Below are 26621 nucleotides of genomic sequence, written 5' to 3'. Positions count from 1 at the left end.
ACTAACTACTCGACTCTCTTCTAGTCAGTCCTGCTAGATCGCTCGGCGGTCTCTAGCTGCTCATGCGCAGACCAAACAGCGGTTTTAATTGGCCAGAGCGGGTAGCGCGCGGGACCCGTGTGGCTCGCTAGTCACGCAGTTGAGAGTGAACTAGGTCCCGGTTCTTCCCCAGGATTCCTCCTGGCCCCAGAAAGCCCTGGTTGGGTCCCTGTGACCACAGGCCCGAGGCTAGCGACGGCTGCTCCCTGCGTTCCGCTTCCATCCCGATGGAAGAGCTTTCCGGGAAGCCCCTCAGCTGTGCGGAGACGGAAAAGGTGCCCGGGTTGCGGGAAGGGTGACCCAGGGCTTTAACCTGGGTTTTCAAACCTGGTTCCTGTATCCGAGGCAGTGTCCTCCGACCTACAAGTCATTGAGACGAGTCCGCTTCCCTCGCGGTGAAGCTTAAAATGCAAATTAACCAAATCCAACATTTAGTGGCACTGCATAAATATTAGGTGTAAAACTTTACATATAGGTAAACCTAGAGGCCTCCTTCTCTCTCCACCCCTGCCCCGTCACGTAAATCTTTCAACAGTCATATACTTACATTTTGTGTTTGTGTATTAGGGCTTGACCTCCAAAAATAGGTTTACATTGGAGAAGGGGATGTTTATAACGTATACTCTGGTTGGTTTTGCAGCTGATTTTCTCCATGTTTAAGACCCACGTTGGAACAGGACGAAGGGAAAAAAGAATATAAATATTACATATAATGAATAGGCGTTGTGCGTGTGAGTGCATATAAATTTAGTGTAGTTTGGCAGAGCTCTCATTTCCTTCCGGCTCAGTATGTTATTCTCCAGCAAGACTTAAAAATTGCTTGTATGTTCTTGTGTTTGCTGTGCAAATTAGAATACACGTTAATTTGTCCTATCCAGTCTGACCTTCTAAGGACTGTTAAGATCCTTTACAAATAAGATATCTCCCACTTACTGATAAGATTGAAGACAAGGTAACAACAGAGGTTAAGAGCTCAGACTCTGGGCCTTCCTAATGCTGTGACCATTTAATACAGTTCCTCATGTTGTGATGACCCATGGTCATAATTTCGTTGCTTCTTCATAACTGTAATTTGCTACTATTGTGAATCAATATAAATATATGATATGAAGCCCCTCTGGGGGTCTGGACCACAGCTCTGCCTGTGAGGGTTTAAATGGAGCAGTTATAAATGGCAGCATCCTGGAGGAACTGCTTATGCTTTATTCAGTTTGCATATCTATAAAAGGAGGCTGATAATATAAATAGAATGTTAGGGTTATTGTGAGTACTAACTGAGTCAATTGACATTAAAGTCACAAAAGTCCCTAGGACCAACTGAAGCACATTATGGCAGCCGTTTTTATTGTGTGTCTGAGAATGGATGGGGACTGAGGTGACTTTAGCGCAGAAGTGCTGGAGTCCACAAAGTGAGGTAGGAAAAGTGCTTAAGAAGAGTTTAAGTTGTCATAACTTTTTTTTTCTTAATTTTTAATGATGAAAACAAAAATAGCTGGGCAGTGGTGGCACACACCTTTAATCCCAGCACTTGGGAGGCAGAGGCAGGCGGATTTCTGAGTTTAGGCCAGCCTGGTCTACAGAGTGAGTTCCAGGACAGCCAGGACTACACAGAGAAACCCTGTCTCGAAAAACAACAACAACAACAAAAAAAGAAGAAGAAGGAGGAGGAGGAGGAAGAAGAAGAGAAGGAGGAAGAAGGAAGAAGAAGAAGAAAACAAAAACATAACTAAAAGCGAAGCTTCTGGAAAAACCATTTGTTCTTCCCTGTCTTGTATCACTCCTCAAAATTGACCTTGGCCTGCTGCCTGGCCTACGTTTCAAAACTGGGTCTCTGAACATATCCTTGTTGGCAACAATTTTGTCCAAGGGGATATACAGAGTACCTTGTGGGCATGAGGTGGTTGTAGTTATATATAAACTCTCACAAAGAACTTGATCTTGGATCGCTTGGCAGTTTTCTTCTTGCCCATGGCAACTGTCACTTTTGGGGAATAGTGGTCAATTTCAGCTACCAGGGCATGGCTGTAAGGGCAGTCTGAGTGTCATCATCAATGTTCTTCATAATGATGGCTTTGCATCCAGAGTAGCCTCCAGCCAGGACTAGCACCACTTTCCTGGGTTTCATGAACTTGTGCACTTCGACAGCAATCAGCCGGCACCCAGCAGAAAGGAAAGAAGAACCTGATAGTAACATTCGTAGTATAGCTTTTTTGTTCTTTTTGGTTTGTAGAGTTGTTCTTAAGAAAGGATCTCGTATCCCAAGCTAGTCTTAGACTTACTAGAAAGCTAAGGATGACCTAGTACCTCCCAAGTGCTGGGGTTACAGGTGTTCACTGAAGAACTGGGTTTATGCAGTGTTAAGAATCAAAGTGCATGCTAGGTGAACACTACCAAGAGAGATACATCTCTTGCCCCTTTTGTGCTGTTTTAAAAGGAATATACTGAGGATAGAAATCAAACAATTGTCAGAAGGATGAATACAGGGTTCCTAAAGGGTGGAAAGACAAGGGTGGCTTTGCTGCTGAGAGAACATTTCAACCACAGAAGCTAAGGAGATAAAAAGAATCCAAACTCTCAGGGACTAGTAATTTGGCATAGCCTAAATGAACTTATTTGCAAAAGCTTTGTGGAGTTGCCTGCTGTGTGCCTGGCTGGGAACTCAACAGCAACAGCCCCTACCTCTCACTGGCTTTCTTCTCTATTCTTCAGGTGTATGAACTGGTTCCACCATGGAGCTTTCCTACTTGTGGTGCCTAGAATAATTACACATATGATATTTCCACAAGACTAGTTCCTTCCTTTAGATCTAGGTGCAAGTGGTAGCCCCCAGAAATACCTCAATGACTACAATCCCTACAGGAAGCTAGTTACTTAGATCACTTAGATTAATCTAGGTACTTATTACCGTGTCAGGTCTTATCTGTGCTCTTGAACGTTATCTGCATTCCTCACTGCAAGTAAATTGCCTTAACTACCTTGTACCTTAAGCACCAGGGATAAATGATACTGGGGGGGGGGAGGAGGAGGTACTACTGCAAGTTCCTGGGCCATTAATAAAGAACATTTATTGTTTGATTGACTATGGTAACAGCCCCTCCCTGCTTCTCAAAGTGATGGGAAGATACAGGAGAAAATGGACAGCATAATGTGTGGTGCAGTAAATTTTGAGAATAACACAGAGGAATGGAAGAGTGTCTAAACTTGGTTTGAGCAAGAACTTGGAATTATATCCTAGGGAAGTAATCCTGCAAACTGAGGCTTGAGGAATCATGTGACAGGAAACCATCATAGAAAGGTCCTGAGAGAGTTTGATGCTTTGTAGGAACTGAGAAAAGGTTTGAGTAGGAAAACTGCCCTTCCCTGTGTTGATCTTGCTGAGGGATGCTGCTGAACTCTGCACACTGAGCACCATGTGCAATCTCGGGCCTGCTAGGCACTATATCCATTCCCTCTGATCTCACCTTTCCATTACTTAGAATTGTTAATGTTTTTCTTACAGTTGAAGGAAAAGCTAGCATTTTTGAAAAAGGAATACAGCAAGACACTTGCTCGCCTTCAGGTGAGTGAATCATAGGTCAATTAAGGTGTTGCACAAACTGGTCAAATTAAGGTATTGCACAAACTATGTAAAAGGTTTTGTTAGTCTGGTTTTGGTTTTGGAACAGGGCCTGACTAGTCCATTTTGAGTTAAACTCATAAACCTTTGGCCAAAAAGATGGCTCAGAGGGTAAAGTCACCTGCAGTCAAGCTTGACAAAGTAACCTCAATGCCCAGGAATGACATGGTGTAAGGAAAGTTGTCTTCTAATATCTACTGAGAAATGCTAAAGAATGGGTGTATTCATGTGTGTGCCACACACATAAACAATAAATAAAACATAATAAAAATAAATAAACCCACAATCCTGCCTTGGCCTTCAGGGCGCTAGGATTACAAGTGTGCACCACCACAACTAATGGGGAGAAAAGTTCTTGAAGGTAATAAAGCTTTAAGGGAAATTGATTTCTTGGGCTGCTTTTGTTTTCTCTAGCGTGCCAAAAGAGCTGAGAAGGTTAAGAACTCTAGGAAAGCAATAGAAGATTGTGTGCCCCAGCAGGAAATCTCCCCACAGCTAAGCCACTCTGGTAAATTGGCCGTTCACTTATACTTGCTTTGAATTCACTCCCCAATTTGCTGATATTACTTTGTTCACATTTCATGGAAAAGAAACAGTAGACTTCTTAAATAACACAAAATTCATGTTATACAATCAAGCAATACCCAGTACCTTCAATTGGATTGCCAATTTAGTTGCTTTTTTTCTCCTCAAATTTTCAGAATTATGTTCAGTGTTGTGATTGGAAAAATGAGTTTTTAACTTGTTATTTTTAAATTTATTTTTAATTATGATTTTTTTAATGTGATATTTTGCCACAGAGCTATAAATAGCCTGGTACTTACAATGTTTCCCAGGCTGGTCTCATATTCATGGCAGGCCTTCTACCTCAGCCTCAGGGCTACTCTCTGACTGTAAATATGCTGCATGAATGGCTATCTATATGTTTCTGTGTGGGTCTGTTTTTGATTCTCTTGTGACTACCTGGGAGTGGACTTAATTGAGTCTCATTTATATATGCTTTTCCCCTCAGAACCTATAAATAAAGGCTTTCCTTGTGACAAGTTACAAAGCAACCATCTTGATGAGGAGACTGGAGAAAACATCTCTCAGATACTTGATGTTGAACCTCAGTCCTTTAACTGTAAAAATGGCCAAGAAGTATTTCATATACCAGGAACAGGTGACATCCAAGGACAATTTTTGCATAGCACCAGTAGCCCTGCTGATAAGAGAGGGCAGAATACACTTCCAGAAACAACAAAGAAGCTGCAGAAGAAATCATCTGTTTCACAAGAGAAAGAAGATTTTTTTGACACTAATTCTCTTGTGCTCCCTGGCAAGCACCGAAAAAGACAGGAAACAAATAGCAAGAATCCTAGGGCCCCAGTAAGTGAAACGACTCACCTTTTAAGTCTGAAGTCTCAAACTCCTGACCCTCCAGCCCTTGTTACAGGAATTGGAGAGGGTATATTAATTCCACCATCTGGCAAATCAGAAAGGGGTATTGATAAACCTGTGAAAGGAAACAATGTCTCTATGGAGACTGTAGTTTCTTCATGTACTGTGTTAGACAGCAATCATAGTCGGTACCTTGAACGTACACCTCCTAACAGTGGCTGCAAAATTATTACTCAGAGTCTGGCCTCATCCATAAGCCTGGTGGCACATGACAAAAAAACGACTATATTTACAGATAACCCAGTAGTATATAAAGCTGTGAGTGCCAGTGGTCAGCTGCCAGAAAGTCCTAATTCATGTTCTGTAAATGATCTCACTCATAGTAACTTGCCAGCCAATACTACCCAAAACTCCAAAGCTTTAAAATCTCCTGGGAACATTGTTGATGGGAGAAATGGGAATCTTCAGGAAGATAAAACTCTTGGCCCATCCAGGAACCTCAACCCAGCAGCAGTCTCTCCTCCATCCACAGAAAGGCAAATACATTCTTGTACAATGCTTGAAGGCCTTCTGTTTCCTGCAGAATACTATGTTAGAACAACCCGTCGTATGTCAGATTGTCAGAGGAAAATAGCTCTGGAAGCTGTAATTCAAAGTCATTTGGGTGTCAAGAAGCTCAAAAAGAAAAACAAAGCAACTAAGGACATAGTCCTCTCCAGTGAAGAAATGGACCACAGTGAAACTGACATGTTGGACACGAGCACAGGACAGTCGAGTTCAGGAAGCCTCTCTCAGAAACTTCTCTCACCAACTGAGGTCAGCTCTCCTTCAGGACCTGCTGACAACCAATCTAGGAAGGCCACTACATGGCCACCTGGTAGAGGACTCAGAGGGAAACAAAAATCAGTCCGCACCTCCACATTGGATCATTGTCAGCTGCTTTTCCCTCCTTGTGCCGCACTGGCTGTTAACAGGTCCAAGGGCAAATTCACCAAGCATAAGTGTCAGAACAGAGAAGTGGTTATTCATGGTAAGAGTCGAAGGCAAGTCAGATTGTATTTGATGACACTTGATATGACCGCTCATCATCACTGTAGTTGGTACTTGTAAATGCTGTACAATGTTAACTTTCTGAATCATCACTGCCCTATTCAAGGCAGTGATTATCTTCATCTTCAGTTGAGGAAAGTAAGGCAGAGGGAGGGTACAGTGTGGCATCAGAGGTCAGTGGTATGCTTGAAAAACTCAGCAAGGGAAATACATTAGGTGCTTCCTTAAACTAATACCTAGTCAGGTATAGCACAGTCTCATCCATGGGTAGAATCTAAGGTAAGTGGTACATTCTCCATAGTACCCCATAGGTTCCATAGTAAAATGGAATATGTATTAGGTAAAACTATAGAAAAATAACTGTCATAGTAGAAAGTCTGAGAACTTTTATGGATAACATAACTGTTGTCTGTGGAATATAAGATTTTTGCGACAGCAAGCAAGAATAACAAGCTTTTTACTCATTTTCTCAGAAGTTAATCATACGTGATAAACAACAGAAAAATTGGATCACTTGGACTTTAAGTAGAGAATGAGCAAATGCCTGCAAATATAGTTAGTGATTTTTGTTTTGGTTTGTTTTGGTTTTGGTTTTGGTTTTTTTGTTTTTGTTTTTGTTTTGTTTTGTTTTTTTGTTTTGTTTTGTTTGTTTGGTTTTTTTTAAGACAGGGTTTCTCTGTATAGCCCTGGCTGTCCTGGAACTCACTCTGTAGACCAGGCTGGCTTCGAACTCAGAAATCCGCCTGCCTCTGCCTCCCAAGTGCTGGGATTAAAGGCGTGTGCCACCACTGCCTGGTGTTAGTAAAGATTTTGCTTGTCATTTTTCACCTGCTCAGTTGTCGTGCAGCAGGAGCCACAGGCAATACATAACTTACTGTGCTCTCACAAAACTTTGTTCATAAATAGGCAGCAAACTGTTATATACCACATAGATATTCTTTGCAAGCTACGATTCGTTCATTTAAGAATAGGAAGCATGGGCTAGAGAGATGGCTAAGCTGTTAAAGGCTAGGCTTACAACCAAAAATATAAGAATAGGGAGCTTGGCTCTTCCTTATCTTAACCAACAATACAAAACTCAAGAACAAGGCAAGGTATAATCTAGAACTTTTTGTTTGGAGACAGGGTCTCTCTATCTAGTCCAAACTAGTTTTGAACTCGAGATCCATTTGCCTTAGTCTCCTGAGTACTGGTCTACCTTGCCTAATTAGACACTTTGTTTTATTCTTTGAAATGACCTGTTGTGATTTTATTTTCTTTGTTGTATAAGTGTTTCTCCTGCCTGTGTGCCTGTGTACCAAATGCATACGATGCTAGTGGTGGCCAGAACAAGCATCAGATTCCCGAGATTAGAGTGCAGAAGGCTGGGAGTCTCCATGTGGATGCCTCAGTGCTCTTAACTGTTAGGCCATCTCTCCAGTCCCCTGCCCATGAAAAACCCTTTAGGTTTCCATTATCAAGTTTATTATTCATATGTAAACTTGGTAATAATACAATAGATATTTTTAAAGCATCATTTGTAACAAAGGTAAGACCAACCTGCAACAAAACCTATTTTACTAACAATAAAAACAGGCCAAAGATTTTGGTGCTCCTTTCTGGCTTTGGTTTGTTTAAGGTTTTCTCCTTCTCTTCCTCTTTCTCTTTCTTTTCCTTCTCCTCTTCCTTTTTCTCTTCCTCTTCCTTCTCCTCCCTCCTCTTCCTTTTTCTCCTTTTGCATGTGTATTTGTTTTTTAATTTGAGAAAGGCTATTTCTATGTAGCTCTTGGCCTTGTGGACCAGGCTGCCCTGGAACTCATAAAAAAAATCCCCTACATCTTCCTCCTGACTGCCAAGATACTAAAGGATGTTCATGTCTCTGCCTTTTTAATCTCAAATTCGAGGCTTGGGTCACCATACCTAGCCTAGTGCTTAGAGGGTCAGAAAAGGGATGTGGTGTTTGTTTGAAGTTGTTTATGTGCATGTGTGTGTGGATTTGTTGATATAACTGTAGTGTCTGAAGGGGCCAGAAGAGGATAGCAAATCCCCTGGAGCTAGAGTTACAGGCAGTTGTGAGCTGCCCCCTCCATGTGCATTCTGGGAATCAAACTGTGGCCTTCTGTAAGAGCAGTACATGTTCTTTTCTTTCTTTGGCTCCTTAGATTTATTTTATTTTCAACTGTGTCTATGTGAATGTCTTGTGAATGTGGATGCGGGTGCCTCAGTCTTTGAGGATTAGAAACTTTCTGGAGTTGACATTTACATAATATAAAATTAACTGTTTTCGTTAAGTGAGCAATCCAGTGTCATTTACTGATTTTCTGAGCTACTCAGCGGCATGCCACAGGGAAGCCCACACCCATCAGTCACCTGTTTCCTATTTACTCTTTTCATTCCCAGTCCATATACAGCTACCAGTCTACTGCATGGTATCTGGGGAGAGCTAGTGTTCTGGTTGCTTCAGATCAGTGGCATTATGTCATGTGTGACCTTTTTATTTTCCATCTGTTTGGTTTCACCTAGCATTGTGTCCATGCTGTAGAACATGTTGGTCCTTCATTCTTTTCTGTGGCAGAACAGCTTGCTGACCAACCAGTCTAACTGAATCAGTGAGCTCCAGCCTCAGTGAGAGACCCTGTCCTAAAAAAGTAAGATAGAGAGCATGTGAACATACATATGTGAGAACATACATATGTACACTAAAATAATAACATTTTATTATTTCAGAGTAATGATAATACTTTCATTGCACTGTGAGAACGAAATCCTAACTTTAAGGCAACTTGTCTTTTCTCACTATCACAGACTTTGAATTACCTGATGAAGACTTTGGGCTTCTTAAACTTGAAAAATTGAAGTCTTACTCAGGAAAACTGATTGAGTCTCCTGACTCAAAAAACTGTGGTGAGAGGCTTCCTAGAGAAGGAAACCATGTTGCTCTGCAGGAACCGCAAATAGATTCAGAAACGGATGGCCTGGAAGAGGAGCTCGCTGTTCCACCAGGAGGAGCATGCCACCCAGGGCCAACCCTGAGAAGGCAGCTGGGGAGCAAGGGCCTTTCTTCATCCATAGTGCTTTTCACTCCTACGGACACTGCTGCACCTAATGACAGTGGCAGGCCTCCTGCCTCCCTGTGTTCACCTGCTTTCCCTGTCTTAGGCATGACTCCAGCCTTTGGCTCCCAAGCAACTGGTGAGAATATATCTTCTGAAGCTGGACAACCTTGCTCTGCATCCCGACCTTCTCTTGTGGGAGACACAGACAGTCTTGTTAATAACAATAAACAGTGCAAAAGTTCAGCCAGCTCACCAAAACTGGATACCAACCTGCAAGTGTCAGGTAGGCAAGGACAACCTGCCTGTGACAGTGACTCTGGCCCCCAAGCAACACCTCTACCTATTGAGTCATTCACTTTCAGAGAAAATCAGCTTTGTGGAAATGCATGCCTCGAGTTACATGAACATTCCACTGAACAGGTACAATCGTTTCCTTTGTGAAGTTTTCTCTGAAAGGATGAAATGTCTTAGTGAATACGGACAGCATGATGTTCTCCTCATTGGCCTCCCTGCATTTAAAGAGTTTTGCTATGTTTGTAGAAATATCTTCATTGTAAATGTTAAGCTCATTCTAGGAAAATTAAGGCTAATTAAATTATGTATTTTTAATAATTTTTCTGTTTTTATATTATATGCATTGATGTTTTGCCTACATGTATGTCTGTGTGAGATGTCAGAGCCCCTGGACTGGACTTACAGACAGTTGTGAGCTGCCATGCAGATGCTGGGAATAAATCTGGGTCCTCTGGAAGAGCAGCCAGTGCTCCTAACTGCTGAGCCTTCTCTCCAGCACCCTAAATTATATATTTTAAAAATACAAAGAGGGTCCAACTCTTTGCTCAGCGGGAAATGGTTGCATTTGCCTTTGTGTTGTTAGAGGTAGCTGAGGTAGCTTTGCTGAGAAGTGAGTGAGAAAGGCAAGCATCACATAACGTAAGTTCACATGTGATTTCTGTTTCCACAGACTGAAATTGCAGATCTCCCTGCTTGTGAGAATTTAAACCCAGGCAACCTACAGTTGGTTTCAGAGTTAAAGGTCAGCAAAATGTCCTGTTACTGTGTGCCTTGTATATTACATGTGAAACATTGAATGAGTTGGTGAGGACAGAGCTGTTTCATTTGTTTGTTTAATATTAAATATATTGAGAAACAAGCAAAAAAAGCAGATGTTAATTCTTTTCACAGTATTTTCTTTTAGTTATGCTTTGAATTATCTATCTGAAATTCTTATACCAACTTATTTCCAAGAACAACTTTTTTTTGAGACAGTCTCAGTATAGGCTGGCCTTAAACTCATAGATCTGCTTGCCTCTGCTTCCCAAGTACTGTACTCAGATTAAACCCATGTTCTACCACACCTGGCTTAATTTTTTTCAGTGAACTTAAGTTCATTTAAATAAACAGACTAATTTATTTATTTAAATCAGATATTTTGGCGGGTGGAGAATAAGACAGGAGTCATGCACACCTCTGCTACTAAATGATATGATATTCTTCAAGAATGTCTTATGATTTATATGAAAATAGGTTGTGTGTGGTGGCACACATTTGCAAGATCGGTGCTCAGGAGGCAAGGAGTATGAATGAGGCCAGTCTGGGCTGCCTATCAGTTTCAAGGTCAGATTGGGCTACATAGTAAAATAATCTCTTTCTCAAGAAAAGGAAAATCTTGGTTCTAGGTTTTGATGTAGTAAATGTTTAGCTACCACATCCAAAAAGGTTTCCAAACATTGCTGAGTATTCTTGGGATGGAGGTGAGGCTTTGGAGTCTTTCCCTGTTGAAAACCAGTAGTTCAGAGGAAAAACTTCAAACACACAGAAGTGTTGCTGCCCGTTACTCAGATTTGTCTCTGAGCTCCAGGCTCCTCTTCTGTAGCAGGTATATAGGAATAGTGCCTATGCTCTGTGTCCAAGCTGTTTATGTATTTGTTTATTCTCTTACACATTATGTCATGGCCACAATTTCCCATCCATTCCTCCCAGTCTCCTCCCCCAGATCCTCTCCTCTGTTTCCCTTCAGAAAAGAACAGGCCTGCCAGGGCTATCAATTGATCATGGCTTAACAAGTTGCAGTAAGATTAGGCACAAGGCTGGATGAGGCAACCCAGTAGGAGGGAAAGGGTCCCAAGAGCAGGCAAAAGAATCTGAGGTAGTCCCCCCACTCCCACTGTTAAGGAGCTACACAAGTACACCAAGCTAACAACCAAAACATGTATGCAGAGGATCTAGCCCAGCCCCATATAAAATCTGTGACTCCCGTTTCAGTCTCTGTGAGCACCTTTGGGCTCTGCTTTGTTGCTTCTGTGGTCCATGGTCTCGCTGTGTCCTCCACTTGGGACAACTTTAATACCTTAGATTCAGATGGAATTTATCATTTGGTTCATACTTTCAGGTTTGTATGTTAATGGTTATGGTGTTTGTCAGTGTATATGCAGTTAAATCTTTCCATTCTCCTATATGTTTTTTTACTTAATTTATTTGAGGCAGGGTCTCATGTATACCACACTGGCTTTGTTTTCCTGATTTAGCTGACTATGGCCTTCCACATGGTGGGTGTGCTGGGATTACAGTATGTTCTGTCATGATTAGATTATTGGGTGCAGGGAATTAAACCCAGGGCTTGTGTGTGACAGACAAGTATTCTACCAAATGAGCCATACTCCCTGTCCTCTTGCCTTTGTCATGTTTGTTTTAAAGGAGCTAGCTCTTGATTATATTGCTTTTGATTTGTGTTTTGAGGTCAGTCTCAAGAGTGTGTCTCAGGATGCCCTTAAACTCAGGATCCTCTTGCCTCTTTTTTCCGGTACTCAGATTACAGGCATGCACTGCCACACCTGGTTTATTCATTGTTTTTATTTTGTTCTCATTGTTTGTTTGTGTTTTTATTAACTCCCTGGGCTGTATTCTATTTTATTTTTTCTAATGAATGCTGCTTTGGCCATGCTTTGTAGGTTTTGACCCACAGTACTCTCCTTGTTCTAATAAAAACGGTTTATTTGCCGGGGGTAGAGGGGTGTGTTCCTTTAATCCCAGCACTCAGAGGCAGGCAGTGGCAGGCATATCCCTCTGACTTCAAGGCCAGCCTGGTCTACAGAGTGAGTTCCAGGACAGCCAGGGCTACACAGAGAAAACCTGACTCGAAAATAAAAGAGAGAGAGAGACAGAGACAGAGACAAGAAATGTTGAAGTGGGAATGTGGTGGTGCACACCTCTAATCTCAGCACTTGGGAGGCCAGCCTGATCTACCTTTCAAGTTCTAGACCAGCCAAGGGTACACAGTGAGACCCTGTCTTTTTTCTTTTTTTCAACTTTATTCTTTCTTTAACTGATGAGTTGTTCACCAGGATCTTTAATTTCTAAACAGGTCAGTTCTTGTGGGCTAACTGTGTGTGTGTGTGTGTGTGTGTGTGTGTGTGTGTGTGTGTGTGTAAATCAGAATGTATTTCATTCTAGAATTATGTAGTCTAAAACCTTTTATTTTATTTAGTTTTGGAGTTAAGACATTTTTATATCAAATCTAAAATTGTTTTGGGGTTGTTTGTGTATGTGTGACATAAAATGTATATAGTTCTTTCTTATAACCTGCATAGAACTTTCATTTTATGTAGCTAGTATTTCTTCTCGTCTTTGTAACTCATTACCTTTGGTACTTACTCTTTTCATTAAGTAGAACTTTAACATAATTTCTCCTTCTGGGTCAGAATCCTTCCAGTTCCTGCTCTGTGGATGTGAGCACCATGTGGTGGGAAAGAGCTGGTACTAAGGAGCCATGTATCATAACTGCTTGTGAAGATGTAGTTTCTCTTTGGAAACCCTTGAATTCTTTGCAGTGGGAGAAAGTTCATACCTGGCACTTCACAGAGGTATGTCCAAGCCTCAGGGCTGAAAGGTAGATCTGTGTCATTTGTGATGTGAATGAACAGCTTAACAGAGATCTGTGACCACTCACTGTAAACTCATTTTCCAGCGCTTATTATGAATGAAACATCTCAGACTTAAAGTTTACACTGAACACCACCACATGCTCACCATCTAGACTCTAGTGTTACCATAACACTTTGTTTGCTTCACCATGCTTGCATGCAGGTAGAGTTCTATAGCCAGTCTATTGGGAAGCTTGCATTGCTTGTCTATTCTGAGGTCTAAACTGCTGATAGTCATATTTCTTCTTCACAAAAAAATACTATTCTATTTTCCATACATTGTCTTTATTCATTCTCATACACCTCTAATGTGGTTACAGTACTGCTATGTTTAAATTATTATTATTAGTGTATGTTTGTGTATGATATGTGAGTGTGGGTATGTGCATGAGTGTGGGAGTCTGAGGACAGCTTTTAGGGATCATTCTCTCCTTCCAGTGTGAGTGCCAGAGATGAATGCCAGGTTTGTATGGCAAGTCTTTTTCCCTGGTGAAGCATCTTCCCAGCCTCTGGTTAAGATTTCTGAATCCACATAAACATTTATGTGTACATATTCCTTTCTTTGGTGAGAGTAGAGTATTGAGAAAGGTCTCATTAGCCCATGTGGCCTTGAGTTCCCCATACACTGAAGCTTACCCTGAACTCCTAACCTGCCTCCCTTTCCCTGTCAAGTGCTGGGATTGTAGACACATACCACATGCTTGGTTTTTCTCTATACTCTTCATATGTATTTGTATTTTCCCCTTGAACTCACAGCTTTGAGCACTGGGCTTTGCACACAGCTGACAGTGAACATCTATCCACTTAGTGACTAATAACATTCCCTTCCTTTTTTTTCCTGAGGGCCTTATTGATGCTAAGCTCATGATCCACCATTGAACTTCACTTCTAGCTCCTAAACATAAATGAGTTTTTCTTCTTCTCTCCTTCCTTTCTTTATGTATATGTGTATATGTATGTGTGCAGGTAGTGAATCCATGTATTCAGGTTCGAGTACATGTATTTGTGGCGACCAGACAACCACATATGTGTACATGACATGTCAATCCTCAGGAGCTGTCTGTCTTGATTTTTGAGACAGGGTCTCTCATTAGCTTAGAACTCACTAAGTAGTTTAAGCTGAATAGCCACTGAACTTTAGAGATCTACCTGTCTCTGCCTCCCCAAAGCTAGGATTACAAGTACCTGTTATTGCACCTGGCTTTTTTGGATTGGATTCTGGAGTCAGATTCTAATCTCAGTCTTAAAAGGCAAGCACTTTTTATTGAGCAAGCTTCCCAACTTTTTAACACATTTTTAAAATAAAGATTTCAGTATGCAGATGTATGTTGGGGAGAGTATGTACATATGAGTGCAGGTGCCCACAGAGGCCAGAAGAACATTTTGGATCCCCTGGAACTGGAGTTGCAAGCAGTTGTAGGCTGCTCAGATGCTGAGAACCAAATCTGAGTTCTCTATAACAACAGTAGTGGTTCTTAACTGCTGAGTAATCTCTCTAGTCCACCCCAACTGCCCTTTTGAGGCAGAGTCTCGCTGTGTTGATCAGACTGGCCGCAGACTCAGGAACTCAGGTGATTCTTCTACTTGAGCTACTCACTCCCCTAGACTAATTTTTAAATGGCACCTTAATGCTTTCTTCATCTGTCTGCTAGAATTTACTAGCTTCAAGTTGTTAGAGGCATAAATTGCATTGTACAAGCACTTATTTCCTTGGTGTGATATTATTTGCTTGGCTCAAGTATATAGTCCTAACTACAGGAGGCTGAGGCAGAATGCTTATTGCCAGTACTTTGAGACTTGCCTTGCCAACACAGGGAGACCCTACTTGAAAAAAAAAATTAAAGTAAATACTAACCTAACTCTTAACACAGATTGCTATTTAATTGTTTCTTTGGAGGGAGGTGTTGATAGTGGTCTCATACTATAGCCCAGGCAGTCCTTCATTTTGTGATACCCCCCCACCCCCCTGCTACTTTAGCTTCTATAGTCCTGGACTTACAGGTCCACATTACCACATCTAGCTCATACAATTAGATTAGAGCTTATAAGAGGGATTTTCTTTTTTTTTTTTTTCTATATTTTATTGGCTATTTTATTTACACTTCAGATGCCATCCCCTTTCCCCATTCCCCCCCTTAGAAAACCCCTATTCCATGCCCCCTTTTCCTTTTTGCACTTATACATTTTTTTAAAAATGTTAATCAAAGGCTTTATAAGTTTGGTATTGCTCAATCAGAGGTGTAACCCACTACCCAATCTAGATATATCAACTATCTTTGACTGGTGGAGATACATGAACATCTGCCTCCCTGTCTTCCCCCTCTTTCTCTCTTTCATCACCTAGCTTCTCCTCTCCTTCTTCTCCTCCTCTTCTTACTCCTCCCACCTTATCTCCTCCTACATATCACCCTTCCTGTTAAAATGAAACTTTTCTCTCAAAATACAATTAGAGCATAATTATGCCAATTTGTACCAGTGAGGTACAAGATAGTCCTAATACCCAGTCCATCCTTTTGTTGGCTAACCAGAACCTCTGTCATCTATCCTAACTAAAACATTTAGTTCTGAACCTGGCTTTAGGATGAATGTCAGCTGACGACCATCCACTCAAATCTTTTCTCTCAAGGTAAATAGCCAGGATTGGCTATGAGGCTATAAGTTTTCAACCCCGTCAGAAATCCAGAATGACTGAGTTAACTATAATTGTGGGAAGCACAAAGCATAGCTTCTAAAACTTAGCCAATTTATAGAGACCTCTGAACACCTGGACACTCCCTCTACTACAAAATGTTGGAGCATCTGTTCTTCCGCCTTCTGGCCCAGGATCATCTGACAGACCTTAGTGCTGCAGAATTATTAAGGACTGATTACTCTGTCTAGGCAGATATAATCAGTCAACTATTCTGCAAGTGTGTCCTTTTCTGGACAGTAATTTGTCTATAGAAGGAAAGAGGCAATTCTTGTCTAGTGGCTGTCTCACCATAACTGGAGTAACTCCAAAGATGCTCAGTTTCTTCTTAGAATTCAATATAGGAAGCTGTCAGGAGCAGACAGGTCTCTAATCAAAATGATTAATACAGAATTAATACAGTATTAATACAAAATTAATACAGAAATGTTTGTCACATCAATTCTGTGGATTTCTGATGTTTTGAAAACCAACTATCCATGTAAGGTAATCTGGACTGTTGTCTGTTAACTCCACTCAGCTATTTCTAAATAAAACATAGAAAACACCCTAACAATAAACTCCAAGCCATGAATTTGCTATAGTCCCTTAACTCACAGGCTGACCATCTCAAATCAGTTAAAAAAGTTAAAGAAGGACTGGGTCTAAGCCTTGTATTCCTAAATGTGTTATACTGGTACAATGCCTATGAGAGTAACAATATTCATCTCACTTTTATATCAATAAGAAGCTTGTACCAATGAAAACCTTAAAATTTGTATTCAAAGTAAATTGGTGCCGTTTAAGATTTTATATCTTCATCTTGATACTAATTATACAGATTTCTACTAATAGGTTATGGCTATACAATAAACCCTAGCTAATCCTCTCTATTCCCACAAAACCACTACTTTTCCCTAGAAAGACAGCCCAACATTTACCACCTTAGTCTCCAAGCCCAGGGAATAGGGGCGCTGACTCTTCATTAGCTGTAAGAAGGATTTTCTGAGGGCCCAGGTGGAGTGGCATATGCTTTTAATCCCTGCACTTGGGAAGCAGAGGCAGACAGTGAGGTACATACTGAGTTCAGGTGAGTCAGCAATACATAGTGAGACACTATCTCAAAAAAGAAAAACCAGAAACCAAAACAAAACACCAAAAGGTTGTATGAGGGGCAGATTTTTCTGAATCTTCACATTTCACACATAGTCCTGATACCATAAGAATTCAAGATAATGTGATTAGCAGGCTCAGGCCTATAATCCCAGTTACTCAGGAGGCTGAGGCAGGAAGATCACAGGTTCAGGGCCAACCTACATGACTTAATATGACCCTATCACAAAATAAAAAGTAAATAGAAGACTAGGAGTAACATAAAGAAAAGAATGATACATTTTTTTCTGAAATATTCATGAAACTCTAAGTGACTAAATATAATTTTCTTTTATATAGGTTCCAGTATTACAAATAGTTCCAGTGCCTGATGTTTGCAATCTTATATGTGTAGCTTTGGGAAATTTGGAAATCAGAGAAATCAGGTATGCGGTTTCTGAGGACTCCACATGTGATATCTCTCTTGCTCTGGCACTCCACCATCTTTGTTCCTTTTAAGTTATTTTTGAGTACACATTATAGCCTACACTTCAGTATTAAAAGCAGGGTATCTTAAAAGAATCTTGGGTTTCTGGTCTGGAAAGATTTTTTCAGTGTTTAAAGCTACTTGCTTCTTTTAAGGAGGATCCAGGTTGGGTTCCCAGCACCTACATTAGGTGGCACACAGTTACTTTCAACTCCAGTTCTAGGGAATCTTAGACCTTGTCTTAGGGTTATACTGCTGTGAACAGACACCACAACCAAGGCAATTCTTGTAAGGACATTTAATTGGGTCTGGCTTAGAGGTTTAGAGGTTCACTCCATTATCACCTGAAAGTTCTACATCTTCATCTGAAGGCTGCTAGCAGAATATTGACTTCTAGGCAGCTAGGATGAGAGTCCTAAAGCCCACACCCACAGTGACACACTTCCTCCAACAGGGCCATACCCTGGGCTGAGCATATACAAACCATCACACACCCTCTTCTGGACTCTCAAGGCACCTACACATACATATTGTAGACATGAGACCCTCAAGTCCTGCATAAGACCCACATGGAGCTCACAAACATGACCATTTCTGTCCTCTGTGGGTTCCTGTATGTCTGTTGAATACATAAACTCATGCAGGCATGCACATATACACATAAAAATTTAAAAACAAAAAAAAAGAACTCAGGGGACTGGAAAGATGGCTCAGCAGTTAAGAGTGCACGCTGCTCTTACAGGAGGATCCATGTTCAGTTCTCAGCACCCTTGTAGGGCAGCTGAACAACCACTTGTTACTCTAGCCTAAGTGGATCTGACATCATCTTCTAGTTCTATGGACACTACACTCAGGTACACATACCTCTAACAGGAAGTATTAGAAAGGAGCTTGTCAGCCGGGCAGTAGGGGCAGTGGTGGCGCACGCCTTTAATCCCAGCCCTTGGGAGGCAGAGGCAGGCGGATTTCTGAGTTCCAGGACAGCCAGGGCTACACAGAGAAACTCTGTCTCGAAAAACACGCTTTGCTGCCATGTTCCCACACTAATGCCGGCTACCGGCAGGCCTCCTGGTCCCAGCAGGATGTCCCCCAGGTTACTCTCTCTAGCTAGCCCCCATTGTGACCAGTACAGCTCCGGTTGCTTGTCCCTGGAGCCTGGTTGTCGGTGGATCCACCTTCCAGTAATCCAATAAATCAAAACTAGATCTAGGTGCTTAAAGATAACCAATGGAGATAGATAGATATAGATATACATATATATCAATAAAATCTCAACACACAAGATTAGAAAGTTATCCCAATATTTCTAACCTTTAGATTTCATGTCTTTCTATTTTCTTGAATCACACGGGTCTATGTCCACTGCCATTTCGCCTTTTTCCTCTCTCCCTGTGTCTCTCTGTCTCTGTCTGTCTGTCTGTCTGTCTGTCTGTCTCTCTCTCTCTCTCTCTCTCTCTCTCTCTCTCTCTGCTACCCTTAGCTCAGCCTCCCTTTTTTTTTTATCCAGTCATAAGCCTCCCACTGCAAGTAGATTTTGTAGGGAAATTTCTGCCACACATACCCACACACAGGCACACAAATATATGTAATTGAAAATAAAAGTAATTTATTTTAGTCATAAAAGGATTTGAATTTTGATTTAGGCGTGGTGGCACACTGAGGGAGAATTGTTAGGTCAGCCTGGATTACATGAATCTCTGTTTCAAAAGTTTAATCCAGATGAGCATGATAGCACAAGCTTTTAATTCCAATATTTTGGAGACAGAGACAATCTCTGAGGTTGAGGCCAGCCTGGTCTACAGAGCAACTTCAAGGCCTGCCAGAGCTACATAGTAAGACCTTGTCTTTAAAAAATTTAGTGGCTGGAGGGATGGCTCAGCAGTTCAGAACACAACACCCATATAACACTCCAGGTACCCCTCAGACACCTGCAGTTCCAGCTCTGAGTGACTCTAAGTCTTTTAGCCTTCAGGTACCAGGACCCACATCCACATGTATGCCTAAACTTATACACACATATAAAATAAAATCCTTCAGAAAGTGAAACCATGCATAGACTGACATCTATGACTGAAGTTACTATTTACAATTTATACTCAGTGCCTTATTGCCCACTGCTTACTCCTGGCTTCTCAAATTTGTGTTTGGTGTAGGTCCTTACTGTGTTCCTCTGGTGATGAAAGTGAAAAGCAAGTCCTCCTGAAATCTGGAGATATAAAAGCTGTACTTGGCGTGACAAAGAGGAGACTAGTTAGTAGCACTGGGACCTTTTGCAATCAACAAATACAAATCATGACATTTGCTGAAGACGGAAGGTAAGAAAAGCATTTATTGGTTTTCACTGTTAAGAGGCTTTTATCTCAGACTTCAGGGAAAGTGGATGCCTAGGAACCTGGTTTTCTCTGCTGTAGGTGTGGTACAAGCATGGCCTTAATGCCACATTGCAACTAACAAGCAGGTTAAGGAGATGAAAGCCAGAGAAGCCAATGGAGAGGAGAGGCTCAGTAAATGTAGTTGGTTCTCTCTTTGGCTTTGTTTAGAATTGCTGTGTGTCTCTTGAACATAAGAAGTACCTTGTTCTATGTTGTCCCTTGCTTCCTTGCCCATTTAGATGCAACTTGCAAACATGCATTTCTAGCTCTAAGCTGTTTCTCATGCTCTAGACCTGTGTGCTGGTTTAATAGTCACTTCTCAGGTCCTTCAGGGTCAACATGTGGCAACCTGAACTAAAACATTTTCTCCTTTTGTCATGTCCTATACTTTCCCAGTTTGTTTCATTTTAGTCCTATGGATTAGACCCTGTTACAGAGCCATACTTCAATCTGTTTTCTTTACTGTTTTTTGTCCTTCCTCTTAACAGAGGACAGGGATCTTATTTGTCATAACTCACCCTGAACCAACATGGTAATCTGGGCAAGAGTCCAGTGATTCCTTAAATTAAATAAATGAACTGCATGTGGTGGTATACACCTGCAGAAGGTGGGAGGATTGATGTGAGGGAGTCAGCCTGGGCTACACAATGAGTACTGGGCCAGCCTGGACAGCAAGATGACCCTGGCTCTAATCAAACAATTGCCAGAGAAATGTTGGTGGAGAAGGAAAGAAGACAGATTTGTGAGAAATGAGTCTACAGAATCAGTAAACCTGTTGATTGAGTGGCTGGAAGAAGAAGGGGACAATGATGTCAGTGTCAGGGTTGGTCACCTGCATAGACTGATAGCTCAGACATTGAGGTAGGAATGGGAAAAAAATAGATATAAACAGAAGGTTTGTGAGCTTAACATTGGCTAGAGTGGATTTGAGGTGATTGTAACATGTTCAAGATGAGATTAAAAAGATGTGTTTATTGTAGAAAATTTAGAAGATAAGTTTTCTAGGTAAAACTTGTTTCTGTATTCATTGTTGGTTTTTTAAATTTTATTTATAGTAAATAAAATAACAAAAAAAGATAGATATAGATATATGAATGAGTGTTCCATCTGCATGTACACCTGCATGCCAGGAGAGGGCATCAGATGCATCAGATGACATTGTAGGTGATTGCTGGGAATTGAACTGAGGACCTCTGGAAGATCAGTTCTCATTTCATGTTGTTTTGCACATAGTCTAGTAATGTATAGAAGGACTATACTGTTTTGCCTCAGAAGTGATTTTTCAGTACTGTTTTAAATACAGCAGCAAAGATGAACAGCTTTTGATGCCTCCTGATGAGACTGTACTGACTTTTGCTGAAGTCCAAGGGACGCAGGAAGCTCTGCTCGGTACTACCACTATGAACAGCATTGTGATCTGGTAAGCTTTTGCTCTATGTGTGAATGCACTTCTGTTTCATAGTTGCTAAGATTAGGTATGCTGGGCATGGGCAGGGTATGGTGGTGTATACCTGTAATCCCATAACGCAGGAAGCTGAGGGGAGGATGCTGATGGATCCTCAGCTGGGTATGTGGAAAAACACTGCCTCAGAGAAAGAGAGACTGCAGACATGACTGTGGTCTTCTCTTTTCCACTGTTAGAAGCTTTTTCCTTGTCTTGACAAGAAAGTGAACCTAGATAAGTGAAAAAGAACATCTTAGAACTGTTTCTAAGATACAGAGTCAAGGGCTAGGTCAGGGGTTAAGAGCACTGACCTCTCTTCCAGACGTCTTGAGTTCACTTTCCAGCAACCACATGGTGGCTTACAACCATCTGTAACTTTAATTCCAAGGGATCTGATGTCTTATTCTGCCCTCCATGGGCACCAGCCACATACATGGTGTACAGATATACATGCAGGCAAAACATCCATACTGCTACAAAACAAATACTCAGTAAGTCTTACAAACAGACAAGCAGGCATGCATATGTGAATGTGTAAGTTAAGAAATTTAGGTGGCAGTTGGGGAGACAAATCATAATAGTGAGTGGTATAACTTGTAGCTGGCTTCAATCCCAGCACAGGGAGATGGTGGAAAATATTGAGTAGAATGTGAAGAGGTTATCCACAGTGGTATAACAGAGTCAACCCAAGGCTAAACTATCAAGTTCAGTTTTTGACAAAATTAAACTACCATTACACTTTTAATGAGGGTGTATAAGGTTCTAGGCATGGTGGTACATGCCCTTTATCTTAGCATTCAGGAGGTAGAGGCAGATTGATCTCTGAGTGTGAGGCCAGCTTGGTCTACATTAGGAGTTCTAGACTAGCTTGGGCCACCTAGTAAGACCTTATCTCAAAAAACAAGAAGTAGTGTATGAAGTGTGGCTAAACAAAAGTACAGTACTCTGTTCCTTAGTGATGTTCTGTTGTTACCTCCCAAAACAGTTGGTAACAAATTCAGAATATTATATGTGAACCAGGCATGGTGGTGCAGGCCTGACATACCAGCACTGAGAGGTTGTGGTTAGAGGAACACAAGTTTGAGACTAGCTTAGGCTACATAGTGACACCCTATCTTTAAAGGAAAAGACATATAATACGTGAAAAACATTTTACTGGAAGAATGTAATTTTCTCACTTATTTTGATGTCTAAGGAATTTAAAAACTGGCCAACTCCTGAAAAAGATGCACATTGATGATGCTTACCAAGCTGCTGTCTGTCACAGAGCCTATTCTGAGATGGTGAGTAGTGGCCCAGGGCTATGTGGTACTTATTTGTTATTTATTTGTTATTTGTGTTTATTTGTGATTTATTTATTATTTGTGTTATCTATTGGTCTCACCAGTGGCAGTCAGCATGCCCTCCTGTTGTCTTTTCTTTTAACATTGCATGGCAGTGTGCTTTGCTTTGCTTTGAGACAGGTTCCCCTGTCGCTTAGGCTGGCCTGAAACTGTCTGTGTACTAAGATGACCTTGAACTTATGATCCCCCTGCTTCCACCTCTCCAGTGCTGGGATTTCTGACACAAGACAGGCACTCTATTGACTGAGCTACCTAGCCTGTTTGTTCTTTTTTGAGATTTATAAATAAAAGTGTTAGTGCAGAGTGGTTACTTGTCACATTTTATGCCTGTGTGACTTAAAGACCCACATCCAAACTATGAATTTTGTCCTAAAAATATTATCCCTGTTATCAAACTTGACGCCTAACTACTTGACAAAGAAAAAGGGGGGAAAAAAATCACAATACAGTCCTGATTGGTCTAGAACTCAGTATGTAGCTCAGGCTATCACAAAATCTTGAGCCTAGCTTTTATAATCTGTTACGAAGGATGAATCTGTTTCTAGAATGTGCCTGTTGTTTCCATTTAAGTAACTGGCATATTTGGCATATACTAATTACTCGAGGTTTTATGTGGGTTTTTCCATATAAACCACAGATAATGGTTCCTTTTTGTCACATTATGGGAATTCTGAGATTTAGTTTATAAATGAGTATTTCCAATTTGAAGGTTCCTTGTACACGTCTCTATGACATCCAGCCTCATACCAGCCTTGTCTCAGTGGATGGCACTAGGTGTATCTAAAGTATAGGAACCTGAGGAGTTGTGGTTGTCAGGAGTGGCGAGGATCCAGAGGCCCGGTGTGCTGCTGCTATGTGGATGAAGGGAAAGTGGTGGTTATAGCCTACATGTTGAAGAGTCTGTTGATTGTTCCTACTGCGTTGGTTTTGTCACCACTGCCAACCTGCTATTGATGGTTGGGTTGGTTATTTCTCTCTTGCATCAGGGGCTCCTGTTTGTTGTTCTGAATCATCCTTGTGCCAAAGAGAGCCAGGCCTTGGGAAGCCCTGTGTTTCAGATGCTGGTGATTAACCCTAAGACAGCTCAGAGTGTGGGTGTTCTGCTGTGTTCTCTTCCTCAGGGGCAGGCTGGAAGGTAAGTGTGTGACTTCGGGTCAAGGGTGAGGTCATTTTGAAGGCACTCTGATGAGTACTTTTGTGTCACTGAAATCTACAGAAACTATGAGATGCTGAAGCCTATTGTGCTATAGTGGTTGCTCATTGGTAGAGCTTTTTATAGAAAACATTCTTTTTTGCTGTTTTGTTTGTTTTTCAACAGGATTTCTCTGTGTAGCCTTGGCTATCCTGGAACTCAGAGATTATCCTGCCTCTGCCTCCCAGTGCTCAGATTAAAGCCACTACCACCTGGCTTAAAATATTTTCTTAAAACTTTTTTATTGTTTTTAATTATTTGTATATGAGAAGTATGTGTACAAGAATGCAGATGACTGGAAAGGCCAGAGGTGTTGGATCCCTAGAGCTGGAGCTACAGGCAGTTGTGAACCACCTGATACAGGGGCTGAAGACTGCACTCAGGCACCTGCAAGAACAGTTACTGAATCATCTTTTTCAGGACCCCAAAAAACCTTTTCTTCAAGAAAAAACCAGGATCTGAATATATAGAAAGATGGATCACTAGTAATCAGTGAGTGCATGGCTACTACTGCAGAGGACCATGTCAGACAACTCAACTGCATGACAGCTCCAAAAGATGTTTCTGGCCTCTGTGGACACCAGCGGTCACATGCACATACCTACACACAGACACATACACATAATTAAAAATAAATATATTTTTTAAAAAGACCAAAGACCTTTTAAGTGAACTTTAGGAAAATCTTTTCAATATAAAAGTGTAGTGGGAATTCTGGAATTTTGGTTTCTTTTAAAAACCACAGAACTATTATGTTTTCATTTTAATCCCAGGTGTGGAATATGGGGCTGTCTGTAGCAGCTGACTGTGATTTGCCTCCTGCTGTGGCAGAGGCATGGCTTTGCCAGCTGCACATAGTTTAGGCAAGTGTGTGATGTTTAGAATTCTGGGGACTTGTCAGAGGATACAGCAATGCTAGAGCTGGGGGTGGGGGATGGAGTAAGGGGATAACATCTGAATTGTAAATAAAATATCCAATAAATATTATTTATTATTATTAAAATTATTATTAAAATATCCAATAATTATATATATATGAATGAATGAAAAAAGAAGAAAAAGAAATGCTAGAGCCCCAAAAGTAGGGGGCTGGTTGGTGGGTGGATGCTGTTGGTTGCATTTTGTCAAGAAGTCAGGTGTGAAGAGATGAAAAGAAGAAATTAAATACCCTAACTGTGAAGATCAAACTTGCCCCACGGTACTCGATGCCCCTAGTCAGAAGGAAGTAGTCTAATGATAACATCACCCCCTTTTTCCCCTTTTTTCTCCTCTATCCCCTATCTAGTGTTAGGGGGTTGAAAGGGAAGAACAGGATTGGTGAAGGGTGAAGAAGGAGAGACCCTACAAGGTAGCCCATGGTCCAGTTAGAGGCTCGCAGATGTCAAGATTCCTTGGAACTGGAGTTGGGATGGCTGTGAGCTGCCGTGTGGGTATTGGGAATCAAACCATTTTCCTCTGGAAGAGCAGCCCAAGCTGCTGACCACCTCTCAATCCCCACAACCCCAAGCCTTTTAATGTACTTCTCTCTCATCCTCACAGTAGCGGCATGAAGTAAATGTGGGTTCCATAGGTCAAATACACATAAATAAACACATAGACAATAAATAGGTCAATTTGTGTTGTTGTTTTGAGGGAAAAAAATTAAAAAGACTCAGAATATGGTTCAGTAGTAGACCATGGCATGGTGTCATGCTTGTGGGTTCTAGGGATTCCTAAGACTTGACAAAAAATGAGGCAGCCTCAGGAATTTGGGAGAGAGTGTGTTTGCCGTGCTTCAGGTGAACTTTGGATGGTTGTGACAGGCCTGGGTGATAAGGTTCCAGGCATGGTACAATTCATGGCTAGAGTCTTACAGAGAGATGAGAGAGAGAGATGGAGGGGGAAAGAGGAGGGGCAGACAGAGAAAGACAGACAAACACTAGCAGAGCAAGGTCACTCAGGTGAGACTGAGTGTGGTTAGCAGGGAGAGGGGAGGGAGCATCTGAGCTAGTGCTGGGCAGTGTAAAATGCAGCCACTGGATCTCGTGCTGTTCAGGGCCAGCAGTCTTCATGTACAGGCCGTCAAAGTGGCAGGAGGTTTGGTTTTGGCTGATTCTTGGGAGCATTTTCTTTCCTTTAAGCTTTAAATTTAGTGTTTTACATTTAATTAATTAATATATTTTGTTGAAGGCATGTGTCATGGTAAGTGTGCGGTAGCCAGAAATTAACTTTTTTTTTTTTTTTTGGTTTTTTTCGAGACAGGGTTTCTCTGTGTACTCCTAGCTGTCCTGGAACTCACTCTGTAGACCAGGCTGGCCTCAAACTCAGAAATCCGCCTGTCTCTGCCTCCCAAGTGCCCGGCCAGAAATTAACTTTGAATAGTCACTTTTCTCCCCATCCTGTGGGTCCTGGGGATTAAACATGGGTGTTTATTGAAGTGGCTTTCCTGAAGAGCCACATCTGAGTCTTCTTGAAGCCTTTGATGTAAGATCTGAATTGTCTCTTTTTTGTCTCAGGTTCCTGGAAGGGGATGTGAAAGATCATGTCGCAGCAGCAGTCCTGACTTCTGGGACAATTGCCATTTGGGATTTGCTTCTGGGCCACTGCACAGCTCTCCTCCCACCTGTCTCTGACCAGAGTTGGTCTTTGGTTAAATGGTCAGGTACAGATTCTCACTTGCTAGCTGGACAAAAGGATGGAAATATATTTATATACCGATACTTGTAAGAGGCAAATAGTTTGGTTTTGTTTTTTGGGTTTTTTTTTTTTTTTTTTTTTTTTTTTTTTTTGGTGGGGGGGTGGTTTTTAAAGAATACAATATCTGAATGATGTGAATACTTGAATGAGCTTCCCACAAACTTAATTTTATTCTGATGGTGATACTACAGACTGAACATTTGTTTATACTTACTTTCAGGTTAATGGTTTTAAGTCATTCTTTGCTCATTTGCCATTACAGCTGTACATAAGCAGTAAATGTTAATAAATATTTATTTTGATA

At 41.3% G+C, this 26621-nt stretch overlaps 1 protein-coding gene across 1 annotated transcript; it reads left to right on the top strand.

Annotated features, from left to right (window-relative positions):
* The first annotated feature begins 17 nt into the window (after window positions 1-17).
* Palb2 (partner and localizer of BRCA2) lies at window positions 18-26621 on the top strand. The gene is made up of 13 exons (XM_034511008.2): window positions 18-314; window positions 3539-3598; window positions 4070-4163; window positions 4668-6065; window positions 8870-9540; window positions 10085-10156; window positions 12822-12983; window positions 17164-17249; window positions 19444-19605; window positions 20966-21082; window positions 22302-22389; window positions 23436-23584; window positions 26137-26621. The coding sequence occupies exons 1-13, from the start codon at window positions 267-269 to the stop codon at window positions 26345-26347; spliced, it is 3318 nt and encodes a 1105-aa protein (XP_034366899.1). The 5' UTR covers window positions 18-266; the 3' UTR covers window positions 26348-26621.

Source organism: Arvicanthis niloticus, chromosome 1 (assembly GCF_011762505.2).
Source record: "Arvicanthis niloticus isolate mArvNil1 chromosome 1, mArvNil1.pat.X, whole genome shotgun sequence".
Lineage (NCBI taxonomy): Eukaryota > Metazoa > Chordata > Mammalia > Rodentia > Muridae > Arvicanthis > Arvicanthis niloticus.
Note: the sequence above shows the minus strand (reverse complement) of the source record. Positions and strands in the feature narration are given on the sequence as shown.